We start from the raw sequence: 18,243 nt of genomic DNA, 5'->3' as shown, positions 1-18,243 counted from the left end.
GAGCAGATAGAATGGATGGATGGATCAAAAGACATCATCACAGGGTCTCTGCTAACAATGCTGCTTGCTTTAAGTTTATAAAGAATGATTACCGCAACTGCTTTTGATGTGCTATAACATTAAGTACAGGATTTAGGATAATCCTCTTATTTGTCAAAAACCTAAGGTGGCACACTACTTGTTTAACTCTTTACCAACTGAAAACCTACTAGAAGTTGGCCTAGAAGCCCTTTTCATTTCTGCCATATTTCAGGCCTGCTTATAGAACAAAATGGGTTTGCATCAGAAGTTTGTGAGGGTGGTCTTTGCCTATTAATTACTCTTAGAAAAACCTGGAAGCTATTCAAATAGCCAACAAACCACATCTTTACTGATATGTACTGTGGTGTCAAAACTCAGGGGAGGTCACCAAATGGGGGAAAGAGTTAATGAAACAAACAGACAAGTCCATTAACCAGATAAATTACAAATTTTTTTTTTTTTTTTTTAAATCAAACACCACACATTTTCAGTGACAGTTGCCTTTCCAAAATTATCTTTTTCTTCACTTTGGATTTCTGTCCACATGAGCAAAACTAGCAATCTATTCATTTTTACATATTGCATCAAAAAAAAACAAAAACAAAAACACCTCAACATTAATATTGAAGCAACACCTTTGGATTGCCTTGGACGCCTCCTATCGATTGTACTCTACTCAGATGTTAACTCTGTGGTGTCACACAATAACCGTATCTCACTGGGTCACATTTGCAGATGTAAGTGGGTCAGACAAAAAGATTTAAATCATTGCACAATGAAATACTAATAAACTGATCAGAATGCTTTACTTTTGAGTTTTCAGGAAAACAAAAATTATAGCTTTAAAACTGAGATTTGGTAAAATATTTCAGTTTGAGCTTAGTGCAGTTAATCTTAGGCTCCCGCACAAATCACCACACCATACAAAGAAGCCCACTTGCTACATAGATAAAAGTTAAACTACCTTTCCTACATTTGGCATCAAATCTAACAGCATTTTTCTTCATTTTAAATGCAAGCATTTTTTTTTCCCTCCTTTTTACAGCAGGCACTTAGTATTCAGTAAGGAATGCCAACACTCAGTTCTATAACTGGTGCTCCAGGACAGTTTTTCCCTGAATTATGATCAAAAAGGAAAGAATGCAACCATTTTTAAACAAAAGGCTGTCACTTATCTCTCAAAGACTGATAAAATAAGAACATCTTCCTACATCAATTTATGGTATGTTATCCACACTGGCAGTAGTGTCATGTTCTGACAATATCTAGATCAAAGAAATGGACTCAACAAATACTGTAAATCATCCAACGTGATCAGGCTGTTTCAACTGCCTTCTTTAAATTAATGCAGCTTCAGTTTTCCCTTTTAACAGCAATGCCAACAAGCAGATTACAGAGCATAGAAATCTCAGCACAAATTTGTTTTCTTTACGTGATTGATACAACTTAAAATAATGCATCCATTGAAATCTATTGCTTCACTTAACTGCATGCATCTCAAGTGCAAAAGACATTCATTGGTTCAAATGGCAAATCAAACACTTAAATCATTAGTTTAAACACAAAATACCACATTTGAATTCAAGATGGCACAATCAAACATCCAGCAAATACAATACTGCAAAACTATAAAATAAACTCGACAAATCAAAGGCAGTGCAGACACAAGATGATGATAAAGCCAAGGCAAGTAAGCCAGCAGCGCGTGCTCTTCCGCTCAAAGCTTGCATTGATTTTGTTTGACATACAACTGTACAAATAAATCCACATCAACGTCCTGGTGCTCAGTCTTTTTGGAGAGGAATCCTTGTTTCCTTCAGTTTTCTACCTTCGGACATTTTCAGTGTCATTTTTAATATACCGTCTGTAATACTGGAAGTTATATTGCATCCAAGGATATATGCAAAAGTCAGTCTGGTCTATGTCAAGCCCTGGAGATTCTTAAGTGGTCGACCAGGATGTCAGGCTTTAGCTTGTAGAAGTTCACTGGTTTTAACATTTAAAAGTGTTGCCTCTGGATATACTCCTCAGCCCCTGATATAGAATCCCCATTTTCATATAGTTTCTCTGGAAGAAGGATCCTGGATCCAGGCTGTAGCTTGTGCACAGTTGGCAGTGGTTCACACTTGTTGCACCTGCTGGTATGTGCATTCTTAAACATTCACTACTGAGCGGAGGAGCGTGTGGTTTTTATTAGTCTTCCCACTTTTAAAATGAATGTATTAAAGAAGAGGAGTCCCCAACCCCCAAAGAAGTCTAACCTTTGAGCCAGTGAACGGTAGATTAAACCCCTAGCACCATATATTTGTTTTTGTACAGTGGATCGCACAGTTGGAGGCTGACAGGGGTGCAGTGTGAGACTAGACAAGACTCCTAAATATCCAAAATCATTTCCTGATGGTTTTCTAATGTGCAAAAATAAAGTCACAACTTTCGTGCCAATGCTTCAACAGCTTCATAAACATCAGCTTGCCATGGATTCCCCTGAACCTACTCTATAATACCTCATTGGCGTGTTCCGCAGACTGGTGTGTGGGTGTTTGTCCTGTGTTATGTAGTGCTCCCGTAATGAATGACATAGTAGTCATGGACGTACATCAACACGGCGATGGGCTGTCCAATGATGAGTGAGATCCACACGGCCGCGTTGCCGTAGTTTCCGTTCAGGAAGCGACTTACGAACAAAGCCAGAGGAACCTGAAGGGTTTAAAAAGTCAGAGGTGAATGCATGTGTATGCCTCAGTATATAATGAAATAAATAAATATAGGGCCTTACCTGAGCCATCATTCCCATGAATGCCCACAGTCTAAACATCTTGAGAGGAACACTCACCAGGTACTGAGGAAAGAAATAGATTCCCTTTTTTAGAACTGAGCAGTTGCATTTATAACAGTGATGCTGTAAGCTAGCAACCAGGAACCTCTGAATTTCTGCCACATTTAGTAAAAACAGTCTGCTTCACATACAGAAGTAAAAACAGCCATCAAAGGTGTTTGAGGCTAAATGTTGCTGATTTACCTCATGGAAAAAGGCAGAAGCCAGAAAAACAGCAGTTTGAGCCAGAAATTTGTTCACCCCCTTCCTCAACATTGGCTTATAGAAATGTCTGCAAAACAAGGAAACAGACAAATGACTCCTGGTCTTTCTTTTTATATCTGGGTGACTATACATGCACTATTAATGAGACTATAAAGCCAACCAATCAAACCATGTGGCAACACTGATAAAAAAAAAAAAAATAAATAAAAAAAGACTTCTCATTACAGAGTTTGCTGCTCACCTCAGGCACCACTTGTGCACTGGGATGTTCCAGTTGGCCCAGAAGTATGTGACAGTCTCAGAGTTCCTGAAATCAAGAGCAGTTTAAGGAACTGATGTCAAAACTGCAGTGCGATTTGAATGAATATTTCTAGTAAAATGCTCTTTGAAACCTATGTGATACATCATCTGTTGCATTTGGAAACACCATCACTTCTCCTACATCTGACAGACTGCTACAACAACATATTAAAGTAACAGAAAAATGGAAGAAGCAAATAAAATAAATGAAAGATGAGAGGAGTCACACAGAAAATGTATGCTTGACGGCTCACCACCAGTCCCTGTAGAACTCCCGGTCTCCAAACTGCAGGAGCTCTGCCACAAAGTTCAGAGAGGAATGGAAAAACCAGTAGAAGAATATTAACCATATTAGATGGTTAGGAACCTGGGAGGAGGCAGCCAGGGGGGAGGATTAGAAAAGGAGAGAGGAAAAGGTGTCTAGGTTGGTAAGGTTGAACTACTGTTGACTAACAAATGTAACTCTTGAGACCTCTTTTGAGAACAGTACAGTATAAATTTCACTTTAAAAATGTTAAAATAAAAAAAACAAACAAACAAAAAAAACCAAAACACAACACCAGAATAAAGGGATTCATTTGAGTGTTTAATTTAGATCACTAATACTAATAATAGATCACTGATAAAGTCTCTGATGTGCAGTCTAGATACTCACAGCTAGTTTCAGCAGCCGCTCCACCATCCTAGAAAAGTCCATTTCCTTTAAGAAGTAACAAATAAAATGATACTTTTTCTTTATAAGACCGCTCCAGTTTCAGGCAAATATTTTTTGACTCTTGCTTTACTGGAGCCATTGTAAGTGAAGCGGCGAGTGTCTCTATGTTTATACACACACCTGGAACGGTTTCATTGAGTTCTGAACACTTGGGACCATCCACTGGAAGACACAGACTTAGGTTAGTTTTTTTTTGCTGCTTTTCCACAATATACTCAAAGAAGAAATGTGTTCGAACTAGGCATATCACAATTTCAGATTTTCACTAAAAAATGTAAGAGAATGACAGATAAACAATATTCAGCTACAGAAAACAAACTATAAGTCAAATCTAAATATTTATTGTTATTTTATTGCATTTTCCGGCTCAAAGGTTTCAGCATGTGGTAATGGAGTTGAAGCAGAATGGCAACAGCTATACGGGGCATGCCAACTTTGTAAATTTGATGTAAGAATCTGCTGGTGTGTGAAAGAAGTAACTGTAGCATCAGAAAAGTGAGCAAAGACCATTGTTATTTCACGACACCCCCGATTTAAATCACACTTGACTGATCAGTTATTTAATGCATGCATACAGTGTATGATCAGCATGCTTGCTAAGTGTCTGGTAAATATTCTACATACCTGCTGTATTAATCCCACCAACAACTGCATGAGGAAAAGCTGGAAGAAAAGAACACGTTAAGATTTAAACAAAACATTCACATTGTGGTGAGGCGTGGTCTGCGGTGCCGTGCAGGGAGGGCGGACGCACCTGGACGGCATCCTTAATCACGCCCGCCGAGTTAAAAACACGGGGACTCAGGGGTTGGTGTGTATTGTGGTGTGACAAATATTGAATAAAATGGCTCAAACCTACGATCCCTGGACCCGCTGTGTCTCATTCACACCACACACATGTTCATCTCCTCGTTTGTGATTGTGATTCATTTTCTGTCATTATAATTAGGTCACTAACTAAAATTTTGGGACAGTGTTTCTGATTGTTTCCTCTCACCATTTCAAAAAGTCTTCTGATCAGAAACCTTTTGCGTATCCGTGGAGACCGTGGGAAGTTGAGCTGGTAGCAGAGAGTTGGTGCAAAGATGAAGTAGTACATGTCTAAAGACAAACACGCAAACAGGTCACATCAAAGTGTCACATTAATGACCTGATGCTACACTTTCTGACTTTGATATTAAATTGTTTAAAAAAAATGAATAAGACCTTGTGAGAAACGATGTTCACTGGATATACAAAGAGATACTCCTCAGCCCCTACTTTAACAAGTTAATATTTACACAGCAAATATTTTGACCCACTAATTTTCTTTCTCAGTGTTGTTGGTAGCAATGTCCATCTGCACTAACTGTGCAGTCTGTTACCTCTGTGTGTGAGGTTGCCTGGGTAGGAGACATTGGTGTTAACCGCTGACCCGTTGGACTGTGCCACAATTGGACCTGAATGTGGCAGATGAAGAAAACAATTAGAATTTCAAGCATCATTCACTTTTATTTTATTTATTTATTTATTGTGGTGTATTAAAATGAATCCACAGTAATATAGCTACAGATGTAGATCCAGCTTTCATCCACGGTCAATTGAAATAGCACCAGCTATTCTATGAAAGAGTTGCACATGTTACTATGCCACCACTAGATGGCAGTATAAGCAAAACAGTGCAACAAATCTCTGCAGGTATGAATCATCTACTGAATTCATTCACAGATATGAGTCGTTTTGTTGTCCTTAGTCACAATGACTCAACAGCCCAGCAGTTCCAATGCTAATATACTTACATGAATATGATCGTGTCATTCTTTTAGCTTTGGCTTGTCTGATTTCTCTGCACCACTTGTTGGAGTCCATGTAGGAGTACAGCTTGAGAAACAGCACTGTGTAGGTGCCTAAGGAGAGCACACCACCCACTGACACAGACACAGACACAGACACAGACACAGACACACACACACACACACACACACACACACACAATGTACGAGTCACTAGCAGTGTGCAATAGATGACATGGTACATAATAAATAAACAAATAATGAACCAAGCATAGCTGGGTATGTGTACAGATTGACTCACTGGCTCACTCATATTCACCTTACAGTACTTGATATTATTGCTCTCATTTGTTCTAATTTTCTAAACAGAAGACCCACTCCTCTTGTGTAAAAAAGAATAAACCATAAAAAAAATAAAAATCACGTACCTGGTGTGATGGAGGTCATAGTGAGTATTGAGGCTGAAGGAAAGATTAACAAGGATGTCAGATTAAACAAGTGAAGAATCAGCCCTGTAGTTTCGGAGATTGTGCCCTAGAAAGAAGAAAGGACAAAAAGTAAACAATATTTTATTAATACTTTCAGTATTTTTTCTCTTAAGGAACTGTGCAATCTAATCTGGATCAGCTTCAGTGTTCTTATAGGATTTAAGAGCAGGTATAAAAAGAGGTGGTGCTGTGATGTTGAATTTACTTTGAAGATTCCGGCAACTGAAAAGCACCTTTTTCAAGCACACATGGGAGATCACAGAATGACAACCTTCTAATCAGACCCACTTTCTTTGTACTGTAAGAAAACAGTGTTATCACATCAACAAATAAGCTTACTGAGGTCGAAGAGTCCCAGAAGAAGAACTGAGCATCACAAGTTAAATGAAAATTTAATCCAACACATCATATTAGTGTAGGGACTTACCACAGCCAGACGCCGCTCTGTGTACAAGGCTGCTAAGACGAACACATTGGACACTAAAACACAAAAACAGAAACAGTACTCAAACTCTGTGAGATGCTATGTCATAAAAATCAAAATCAATCATTACTCGATTTATTTCAGTCAAGAACTTCAAAAGAGAATTTGAAGAACATTCAAAACTGACCTTTTTTTTTTTTTTAAGTTCTGCTTTCTATAAATACAAATGCTTTCAACCTAGTACTGATTTCCTGTGTTGTAAAACACAGACTGCATCAAGAATCAACTGTATCCAAGTAAATAAAATCTGATCATCAGCAAAATATATTATACACAGAGGCTCACATGAACTGCACTTCTATGTGGCAACACTGCACATTTGAGCCACTGAAAAACTTTATTATGCTGGATCCATTTAGATCTTTTGTACTTAAAGAAGCTGTTAATAACCACTACACACAGCAATACAACTACAAACCATGTTTGTGAATTTTATCATCTCAATCCTAAAGTCACAAATAAACACATGGTTGTAACTCAATAACCGTGTGCAGTAAAATGAAGGCTCGGTACCAATGATTAGGCATGCTGCTGGCCAGCTGTAGGGGTCCTTTAAGAAGAGGGACACTACTTGGATAGGGTCTACCAAGATGCCATACCTAAAAAAGGAAGAGAAATATATTTTAAGAGATGACTTCCTATAGCTGTAAAGTGATGCAGAAGGCTGGAGCCTGTCCCAGCTGATGTGGGACAAGAGGAAATTAGCTTCATAACCTAAGACCTGGAACAACCTCATGCCTTAAAACATCTGTACTGCAGCAACAGTTTAAGTTGTTCTGAGCATGAAGCAGTTCTTAATGTGTAAGCTCTTGCTGATTAAAAAAAAAAACCCCCAATAACAGCAACATAAATATAGGTGCATACTCACTTTATAATGTTCTCTAAGAAAAGTCGCGCATTACTCAGCACCTGAAAAAGATGCAACAGGACACAATATTAACATGACTCGTACTATAGAAATATTTCAAAGCATATTTCTAAGTTGTTCTTCATTAAAAAGCTGAAAAAAAAAAATACTTGTCTGAATCTTCAACGTGCAAATGTAACTGTTTGTTTGTTTATACACATTGAAACTGTTGCTATTTAAATCAGATGAAAAACAACAAAACACATTTATTCTTATGCTGGAATTCATTAAGGAGGAGGATATTAGAAATAAAAATGTTAGATGCCGAGTTATAAATAGATTAGATCCTCAGCTTAATTTAGCCACATGTTCCTGCTGTTCACATTGACACCCTGCTGAAGCGTGATCTGATAGAAAGTGTCGAGCAAAACAAGTTTATTATTAAATTGTATATTTAAGTTCAGAGTCCAGCTTCATCTCCGCCATCGGGGCTATCAGAGAGTCTAAGATAACACTAGACTTTGCACAATTTAAAGAAGCAACATTATGTATGGGATCTGTACAGTTCTAGTTCATTTTTATACTAGTCACTAGCTGCTTAAGCTAGTTAAGATAATGAGGACATTTGGTGTATGACACTTAATGGGGTCATGCTGCAGTGAATATCCCCACCAGCTTGCCAAACCCCGGCAGCAATGTGGTTTTGTCTGTAGTCCAAACCAGTAACCTTTACCTCAGTAACCTTCAGCACAGAGGAGGCCACTGTAGCATGTCACACATTTATTGTAGCAACATTTGTCGAGAATATTGCAACATTGAAGATTTTACAAAGATTTGCCCAAGTACAAGGCCTACTTGTTTCCACTGCAGTGTTTTTCATTGTTACCGTTTGCCCTTTCTATGCACATCATTGAAATACTGATGGGACATCAGTTTTCAGCACAGGATATTATAAGTCATAGGGTTCTTGGGAGGCTGAGGTAAAAGTAATGATAAGGGCTGGGTACAGGGGCAAAAGTCTCTGCGCTCTGGGAAGGGTGAAGGAAAAAGGTTAGTATGTCCAAAGGCTGCTTTACTATAGTGTATGTTATGTTTGTTATCATTTGTAATGTTCTGGAAAATGAAATGCTATTAATAAGACTAATTTTTTTCCATCACATAACATACTTTAATATATAACTATCAAACTACACTATAGAACTATTAAATCAAAATATTACTTCTATCCACTTGTACTTTCTTTGAACAATCTATAATGCAAAATGAACATCCCTCTGGTGGATAGTAGTTTTAGCAATGAAAGAAGCCACTGATGTTCGCTGAACCTGGACTCTGGCAAAGATGCCCTGAGAAAACAGGTGAGAACAAAGATCAAATCTTCAAACAGGCTTTACGTCACGTTGCACTGACCTTGTCAGCCTGTGGCCATATAAACTATTTACATGGTTTACTTGTCTGCAAATCACTTGGAACAATGCAATGAACATTCTAGGTCTCAGGTACTTTTCCCACATCTATGACCAACAAGCTCAATACTGTGTCTTAAACCATATAACAAAGATGAAGGAGAACTGGTTGCAGCCTGCTTAACATCACCTGTGCCTTGTTAGCAGCTAATGAAGTTTTCCAATTGAAAATGAACAGGTCTGATTTTGGAGAAGGGGGGACACCTTAAAACTAACATCTGGTATGCAGCTATTTGCCAAGCAGATGGGTCTGCAGCAGAACGAGTGATCTTCTCTTAGAGGTCCCTATAAATGGATCATAATTCATCAGGTAACAATCAGAAAATAAGACTATTCTAAAACAAAGCTTAAAAAATGTTTCATGAACCTCAGAATCACTTTCATCAGATCACAAATCAAAACAAATGGTAACAAATAATAAATCTATGCAGGTGCTGAGGACAAATATAAACAAAAGGTATTCTGGAAGTCTCAAAATCCCATGTAGACTTTGTTCCCAGGGTTTGGATACTAGATGATGCCAGTTCAGTAATTACACAACATAAGTATTTTATCCTGCCAGCAATGCAGAGGATGGAGTACCAAGAATATTGAGTTCTCTCACAAGAAGAATTTCTTACTAGTATTTTGGGCTATTTTCTTAAAAACTTAGTTTTCCCCTGTTATTTTGTGTTAAATCTTACAAATAAAAAAAAAAAAAATCATGGAGGGCACAAAATACTAGGGGTGCAACGATACTCGTATCGATATTGAACCGTTCGATACAGTGCTTTCGGTTCGGTACGCATGTGTATCGATCAATACAAGATTTTTAATTTATTTTATCAACTTTTCTTCTGACGATGCTGTCTGTGTTGGGAGCTCAGTGGATCTGCGTTCGACTACTCCGCCTAGGCTGCACTGTCGAGCGCAGATCCACTGAGCGCAGCGCAAGCTAGCAAGACAGAAGCTTAGCTCGTTGCAACATGGTAAATTGAACCTCCCCCACCCTCATTCAGATCTGGCCTTTGGAACTATTTTGGTCTTCATGTGAAGTATGACCCTGAAGGTAAGCGCATCATGGACAAAAGTAAAACAGTATGTCGGATGTGCCACGCAGTGTTTAATTACATGGGTGGGAACTACTGCGTTAGTGCAGTTTGCTCGTTAACGTGTTGACGCTGTCCAGCCCCACGCACGGGGCGATTTGCCGTGTTGTGGCGTTAACGTCATTTCAGATTAACGCTGACAGCACTAGTGGGAACACAATGAATATGACTGCACATTTACTCCGACATCATCCTAGTGCAAAGACAAGTGGAAGCAGACAAAAACAACAAGCACGCATGCTACAGACTTTACCCGAGTCATTCAGACAGCCGTTAGCACATGATTCTCCTTATGGGGACCTGATATGTTTAATATGCTGCTGAGAATATAGCCCAGAAGAAGCGTATAGTATAGCTTTTATTTTGGAAAGAGCCATTTCTCTGTAATAAACTCTTTTCCAAAGATGAGGGATTTCTCCATCAGATATTTATTTTTTTATTACTTTGTCGTTTCAGCAACATTAAATTTAAAAACTGTACTTTTGAGTTAAAATATATATTTATAATTTTAATAAATGACAAATTAAAAAGGCATTAACATTTTTTTGTATCGAAAAAATATCGAACCGTGACACCAAAGTATCGAACCGAACCGAACCGTGAATTTTGTGTATCGTTGCACCCCTACAAAATACATCTATATTCTCATCTCTAGAAGCATGCACTTCTACAGCTGACATTTTAGGAATTTATCTGATGATCCTTGTTATCAAGGACAAAGTACACAACTTACTGAACTCCTAAATATACACACATTCAAGGCTCTGGGGGTCCACTTTACATTTTTACAGCCTGATCCTAAAGCATCCTCTGTAAAACGTCTAAAGTGAACACCATCCGTTGGTTATGTGGTGACCACAAAGTCTACAGATGTGCTGTCACGGCTATCTAAACCTTCAAAAACGGGAATAAACCCGTCATAGAACCACCCACACACATACAGAAATCAGCATAGATACATGCAGAGAGAGCAATCATGCAAGTACATCTACACACAGATATGCAAAGCACACACACACACACACACACACACACACACACACAAAAAGGACATATAGAGTCAAATTCCCTTTCATGTGGATTACAGCTAACTGGATATTTTTAAATCTAGATGCCTATTATAAGGCTAAAACTGACAGGATTCTCTGGGGCACTGCAGGATGTCTCTGAGACAGACAGAGAGACACCCACACTTCCCTCACTGGACTGGGGCAGAAGCTCTTGTTTCTAAATGAGGTTAACAGTCCTGAAGTCTCCTCAACACAGAGGGACATGACATATTTAACTAAAATGCCTGCATTCAGCTAACTTCAACAGAAGTATCTTGCTGTATGAAAGCCAGGTTTGCCAATTTACTTATTAATGCTAGTAGCACTACAAAGTATGTCACCCACAATGGTTAGTCTTTGCTTACACTGTAGCAAATCATTTCAATTATTTTAAAAGGAGCTCCAGCAAATGTTATTTTCAAATAACTAGCAAGCATTAACAATAACAATACTAGCAAGCATTGTGAGCTATTGTGAATGAATGAATTTCTTTGTCATTACTAATAAAAAAACTGGAACACTGGACCAGCTCTTTATCCTCTCAAGGATACTTGAGGGTGCATGGGAGTTTACCCAACCAGCCTACATGTGTTTTGTGGACTTGGAGAAGGCATTCGACCGTGTCCCTCGGGGTGTCCTGTGGGAGGTGTTGCGGGAGTATGGGGTGTCTGGCCCATTGCTACGGGCCATTCGATCCCTATACAACCGTTGCAAGAGTTTGGTTCGCATTGCCGGCAATAAGTCGGACTCGTTTCCGGTGGGTGATGGGCTCCGCCAGGGCTGCCCTTTGTCACCGGTTCTGTTCATAATTTTTATGGACAGGATTTCTAGGCGCAGCCAAGTGGCGGAGGGCTTTCACTTCGGTGGCCTCAGAATCTCATCTCTGCTTTTTGCGGATGATGTGGTTCTGTTGGCTTCATCGGGTGAAGGCCTCCAGATCGCACTGGAACGGTTCGCAGCCGAGTGTGAAGCAGCGGGAATGAGGATCAGCACCTCCAAATCTGAGGCCATGGTTCTCAGCTGGAAAAGGGTGGAGTGCCCACTCCGGGTCGGGGATGAGTTCCTGCCCCAAGTGGAGGAGTTCAAGTATCTCGGGGTCTTGTTCGCGAGTGATGGGAGAAGGGAGCCGGAGATCGACAGACGGATTGGTGCTACGGCTGCAGTGATGCGGACGCTGCACCGGTCCGTCGTGGTGAAGAGGGAGCTGAGTGTAAAAGCGAAGCTCTCAATTTACCGGTCGATCTACGTCCCTACCCTCACCTATGGCCACGAGCTGTGGGTAGTGACCGAAAGAACGAGATCGCGGATACAAGCGGCAGAAATGAGCTTCCTCCGAAGGGTGGCTGGCCTCTCCCTTAGAGATAGGGTGAGAAGTTCGGCCATCCGAGAGGGGCTCAGAGTAGAGCCGCTGCTCCTCCACATCGAAAGGAGCCAGTTGAGGTGGTTCGGGCATCTGACAAGGATGCCTCCTGGGCGCCTCCTGGGTGAGGTGTTCCGGGCGTGTCCCACCGGGAGGAGGCCCCGGGGCAGACCCAGGACACGCTGGAGAGATTATATCTCCCGGCTGGCCTGGGAACGCCTTGGTGTTCCCCCGGATAAGCTGGAGGAGGTGGCTGGGGAGAGGGAGGTCTGGGCTTCTCTGCTTAGGCTGCTGCCCCCGCGACCCGGCCTCGGATAAGCGGATGAAGATGGATGGATGGATGGATTACTAATAAAAATGTCCCTGCTACAGCTAGAAAATTGAGTTTTTCATAGAATTGATAACTGTTAAGGATGTTAGCTCCCTTTTTTGAGAAAGATTTTTTTAAAAGCTGATGTTATAATTTATTAAAACTTGTGACTCCTGGCACTAACAACTTACAGTAAAGAAATTACCACAATATTAGATATGGGTCCAGTTAGATCAAAGTTATAGCTGAAGCATTTTGAGTCAACCTTTTTGGAAAGAAGTATCATGAATGATCTCCAGAGTTCTAATTTATTTATTCATGTTATTTTGCATCCTTCCCAGATGGATTAAAAGAAAGATAAACACCGTCTGAAAGGTCCTACCGGCAGTTAGCAATAAGACTCCAAAATGAAATAGGAGAGACAAGATAGGAGAAACAGTGCCATTTAACCACTGAAACAGATTCACTGTCATATGAGGAGAAAGAAGTCCTCTTTTTTCTATTTTACTGTGATTCTCATCCCACGACCTCTTGTTTTTTTGTTGCATTTTTTGTGTGATGCTCATTTATTTGTTTGCCCAATATGAAAAACTCAAAAACTTAAAAGACAGGACCTTATTACTGTGAGGAGAGGGTGTTAACCACTGCGATGCCACGCTGCCCTAAATCACTAATAAAAAGAAAACAATTTGGCAGCAAATTAAAAACCCTCACGTAATATAAGCCCATCTAACAAAGTTCACTTTTGATGAGAGAGAAAGTTCAAACAAGCTCACTGAGATTAAACTGTAGCTTACAAACACGCCTCTTATCAAAATTATAGAAATATCTACAAGAAATGGCAACCCAGGCCAGAGCAAAACTAAAATTTAAAAAAAGAAAAAGAAAAGGAAAAACACCAAGTACTTATGTGGTTAATCTGCAAGTGTTATGAGAGATAACACAAAAGTCGATTTATCAGCGTTCCTGCAGACAACACGACAAGTTAATGTGTCACAGAAAGTCACTGTAACAACAGGTCTAACAGCAAGCCCAGAGGGATGTGTACTTTGTGTGGGCTGGAACTTTTGTTTTTGTTGTTAGAGCAACTGCCAGAAGCACTCCTGAAATTCAAACATGCTGCAGTAGTTTGGAGTTTTATACACTTTGTACACTGTGGATGGCTGAGTATGAGAGAGAGAGACAAGTGGCAAAAAATAAGAATAACCATGCATGAGCTGTTGAGATTAGAGAGTAATTCTTTGAGATTTCTTGCACGAGCCTTGTCCAGACCAGTAAGATTTAGGTGAATGAGGGGTATAACTTTATAAATGCTGCACAGTTTTCGAAGCAATGGTGGTGTACATTTTCATTTCTGCGTGGACATGTACTGAGGTTTAACTCACCAGCATGACAACACACCAGTTGAGGATTCCTCTGTAGTTGCTGTAGCCGCTGGCTGAGCTCAAGAGAGACTCCTGTAGATTGTGACACCTGCAGAAAAACACACAGTCGAGACGTTCACTGTTAAATTTTAGACTATAATCAAATGAGTGGCACTCCTTCCTGTCTCACTGTCTCCACAAGCTAAGGGGTGAAATCTAGTTAGGGCAACAGGATTGATTTTACAACTCTTACAAAGCACCGATAACTCAGAGTGAGTCAATCATGATTAACACATTGAGAAATCCTTCAAAAATGACACACGTGTGGCTTCATGTTGAGGACCAGCTATGCTGAACTTCCCTTACTTAGCTTATTTTTCTTGATGGACCGATTACCACTTTCCTGGTGGTAATACACTTAATAACAATGTGGTATAATCTGACATTAAAGTTAATCTCAACTTCAAGTTAGGATCAGAGGGAAATTTTTTAATTTCTATACCAGCTTTTACGTGGATGAATCACACACTGCAGTTAAAGGGTTTACATAGCACTGCCCCCAATCTATGCTTTAGAAAACTGAGGCTGTTCATCAAGAAACCATAAAGGAACTTTTACACAGCCATATGTGATAAAGGGTGAACGAGGACAGAGGAGGAGAAGACTGGTCAGAGGAAAATGATTAAGAGGTGAGGAGATGGAGCAATAACAGCGAGTTAGGAAAACTGTAGAGAGGGCAAGAGGATGGAAAAATAAAGGAGGAAAAACCAAAGTGGGTTTTAACATAGTGCCAGGACACTCACTCAGCATGAGAAACGTGCAGAAATGCATGCAAACAGTAGACATGCTATTGCCAAAGCATGTGTCACAAGAACACATCACTTGCCTACGCCAGCTGGCTGGGATCCAATTAAAATAAAAATGAATCACAAATTAAAATCACCTTCCTTTTACTGGGTATTAAAGTGTCGTATTAGGACCCTGGCCTTCACACCAATTACAAGGATGTGGAAATTCCATGGGGTAATCAAGAAGGCATGGCTTCAACCTAAAGAAATGCATGCTTTAAATAGGTAGGCAGATCTGAGAAGCTGGTGTGGTGCCCATAGGGTGAAGCATGGGCTATTGTTTGCAGCAAGGTCCGTCATACCCTACCTGTTCTCCTGACACACCCTGTATACAAACTCAAAGCTACCCTAACCTCTGTTCAACAAGTGAGTGAGTGTCCTGCCAAAGAAGTCTGTTACTACTATTCATTTTTATATTGCATCAAAATTAGAGAAATCTAGACAAACTCTCCATCTATCTGCTGACTATTTTCTTGAATTATTTATTATTGGCCTGGCAAAAGAGCAAACTCCAGCTAATAAAAAATGCAAGCAATTAAAGTTATGTCAGTTTGTTTATAAAGCTGGAAATAAAAAAAGCTCCGCAGACCTGTGCCAGACTCTCACAGATTGCATTCATGCAAGGCTATTAAAGAAATGTAGAAAATGCAGAAAAAACGGGGGGGATGAACGAAGGCAACTCAAAAGGAGGCATTTAAAGCTTATGGAAATGTTAAGATTAAGTGCAACTTTTGGATTTCTGCAACTGAGTCTTTTTTTTTTTTTTTTTAAATGCCCACTAGCTCAAGAACAGCTTCGTAAGAAATAAGCACCCGCTAACCTGTCATGAAACGACAATTAAGCTACAGGAAACAATGGAGGAAGAATAACGACTCTGGCTAAATTACACATGAATGAAAAGGGGGGGAGGAGTATGAAATGTACCCCTCTGCTAACAATTTACCGTTAACGTCTGTACGTAATGCTGGAACGTTAACGTCAAAGGTTACCTGAGCCTGTCGTTGATATCTTCTACCGCACTCCTCTGTTTCTTCGGACTGTTTGTGAGCTGCTGCTGCTGCGCTGACTTCCCCATTTCTTTCTCCACATTGCCGTTGTTGCTCGCATGCTTCTGGACCTTGTCTGCGGCTTTCTCTTTAGCGGAAAACGGTGGAGGTTTCTCCCCTGCGTCTTGCCTCTTGGTTTGCTTGGTGCTGGTGATGGTTGTCCTTCTCCGGCGGGTTACGGGCCCTCTCGTCTCGGCTGTTTCGCTCATTTCAGCGGCTTCAGTCACGCAGTTTCTACCTGCTCGACATTGTTGGTCAAACTGCCCGCCGCTCGTTTGTCCCTCAGTAACTTTACAACAGGAGCTGAACAAACAGCAGCGGGACGCTCTTCCTCCAGCAGTGTGAGCGCTGGTAATGAGAGGGGCGGTTCATTACGACGGCTCAAGGTGCATTTGTCAGACGGGTTGCCAGTTCTGTATTTTCAGCTGACATCCCCCGTTCGAGCTGACGAGCCGATCAACTTCCGGCATAAGCCTCTGTTCCCCCAAAACTGAAACTTATTACTGCTTAGATGACAAGTTTTAAATCAATTGGCCATAAAAGGAACCGAAAGTCTTAAATAAACCTGAAAATATTATTTTATCAATACTGAGTATCTACAGCCCACAAAGATATGAGGATGTATGATTGCACTAACGCCCAAATGTCGGGATATTCCTTTGTAAAGGCAATTTAAAATTAAGTTAAACACAACAACAACATATAACAAAATAGCTTCAATAGGGAGAATGGTACAGTGATACAATGCAATAGGACAAAGGATTAAAAATGAGATAATATGTAATCTAAATAAACACACTAATAAAAATACTAAGTCCTAATATAATTAGGCAAAATAAAATGATAAAAACACTATAGCAAATACCAGATGCATTAAAGTTACTTGATATAACTAAGTGTAAACTGTAGGGATAGTTTAGGGCTAAAATAAACAATTTTTTATTCTCTTCCAGAAATATGAGCTATTGCCGGATGTATAAAGAATTACCGTATCTGTACTTGTGGCAGCATACAGTGCTGTGAAAAACTAGACGCGCCTTTAGTTCTTTCATGTTAATTAACAGAGTAAGGAGCAGCCAGGTGATGGCAATCAAATGCACTTAATTAGTTGATCATCGGTAAGTGTAAGCACAGAGTTTTGGCAGTTTGCTGGTCTGGAGTATTCAGGATTGTGTTAAAGCAATGCAACCATCTCCACGTCCACTGGAGAAACTACACCAAAATGGTGATGTTTTCCATTATGGATAGTGCACCTTTAAGCTTGATTTAGACTTCTGCCGGAAATCCACATCCTAACTTACAAAGTAACCAGAAACTCCCTTTATCCCAACCTTCCAAGCAATTTGAGTCTTTGTTGTATGTATGCGTCAACCAGAGGTGTATTCTCTGGAGGTGCATGTCCGGTTGTGGCATAGGGTTGAAATGGGGTTCCGGTTATGGTGTAAGTTATGACGCAGATCTCATGCAGAAGTATAATTCCCGTGCTAGTGAGTCCTAATCACACTATATCAGCATAAACCCATCATACGAATTGTCAAGCATGGTGGTGGAGGCATGATGATTTGGGCTTAGTTTGCAGGTGCAGGACCTGGGCACATTGCAGTCATTATAACAAAGTATTTCATGTTAGGGGATCCATTCAGTAGCCAAACTGGGTCATGCAACGGAAAAAAGGATCCCAAGCACAGGAACAAATCTATATCAGAATGGCTGAAAAAAACAAAAAACAAAAACCCCAAAGGTCTTGCAATCAAGTCAAAGTCCAGACCTCAACCTGATTAAAATTCTATGACAGGACCTTAAGAGAGCTGTGCATCAGCATATTCCTCCAAACCTTAATGAACTGAAGCAATACTGTAAATATGAGTGAGCTACAATTTCTCCACAACAATGTGAGACACTGATGAAATCGAACAGAAAACAATTACTTCAGTGTATCTGCCAAAGGCAGTTCTATAAGCTACTGAATCATGGGGTGCACTCACTTTTTCATAGAACTTCAGAAACTATTATAAAAACATTTTTGCCTTTAGGTGACCTATTGT

The 18,243-nt window shown here is 40.1% G+C and overlaps 1 protein-coding gene across 1 annotated transcript; it reads right to left on the bottom strand.

Moving 5' to 3' along the window:
- Positions 1-499: 499 nt before the first annotated feature.
- dgat1a (diacylglycerol O-acyltransferase 1a) lies at positions 500-16,578 on the bottom strand. The gene is made up of 17 exons (XM_065470749.1): positions 16,142-16,578; positions 14,326-14,413; positions 7,689-7,729; positions 7,334-7,419; positions 6,764-6,816; positions 6,277-6,382; positions 5,855-5,983; positions 5,441-5,515; positions 5,074-5,177; positions 4,701-4,739; positions 4,197-4,238; positions 4,017-4,061; positions 3,616-3,728; positions 3,303-3,368; positions 3,041-3,128; positions 2,798-2,860; positions 500-2,718 (listed from the first exon to the last, which is right to left on the bottom strand). Exons 1-17 carry the CDS (start codon positions 16,405-16,407, stop codon positions 2,572-2,574), a joined length of 1,551 nt encoding a protein of 516 aa, XP_065326821.1. The 5' UTR covers positions 16,408-16,578; the 3' UTR covers positions 500-2,571.
- Positions 16,579-18,243: the final 1,665 nt, after the last annotated feature.

Source organism: Pelmatolapia mariae, linkage group LG22 (assembly GCF_036321145.2).
Source record: "Pelmatolapia mariae isolate MD_Pm_ZW linkage group LG22, Pm_UMD_F_2, whole genome shotgun sequence".
Classification (NCBI taxonomy): domain Eukaryota; kingdom Metazoa; phylum Chordata; class Actinopteri; order Cichliformes; family Cichlidae; genus Pelmatolapia; species Pelmatolapia mariae.
This window is presented reverse-complemented; position numbering and strand designations above follow the sequence as displayed.

Coding starts and splice junctions, on each gene's coding strand:
- dgat1a (XM_065470749.1), bottom strand. CDS start 16,407: ATGAGCGAAACAGCCGAGACGAGAGGGCCCGTAACCCGCCGGAGAAGG. Junction 4,239..4,700: donor TGGTGGGATTAATACAGCAG/GTATGTAGAATA, acceptor TGTGTCTTCCAG/TGGATGGTCCCAAGTGTTCA. Junction 3,729..4,016: donor AGCGGCTGCTGAAACTAGCT/GTGAGTATCTAG, acceptor GCCTCCTCCCAG/GTTCCTAACCATCTAATATG.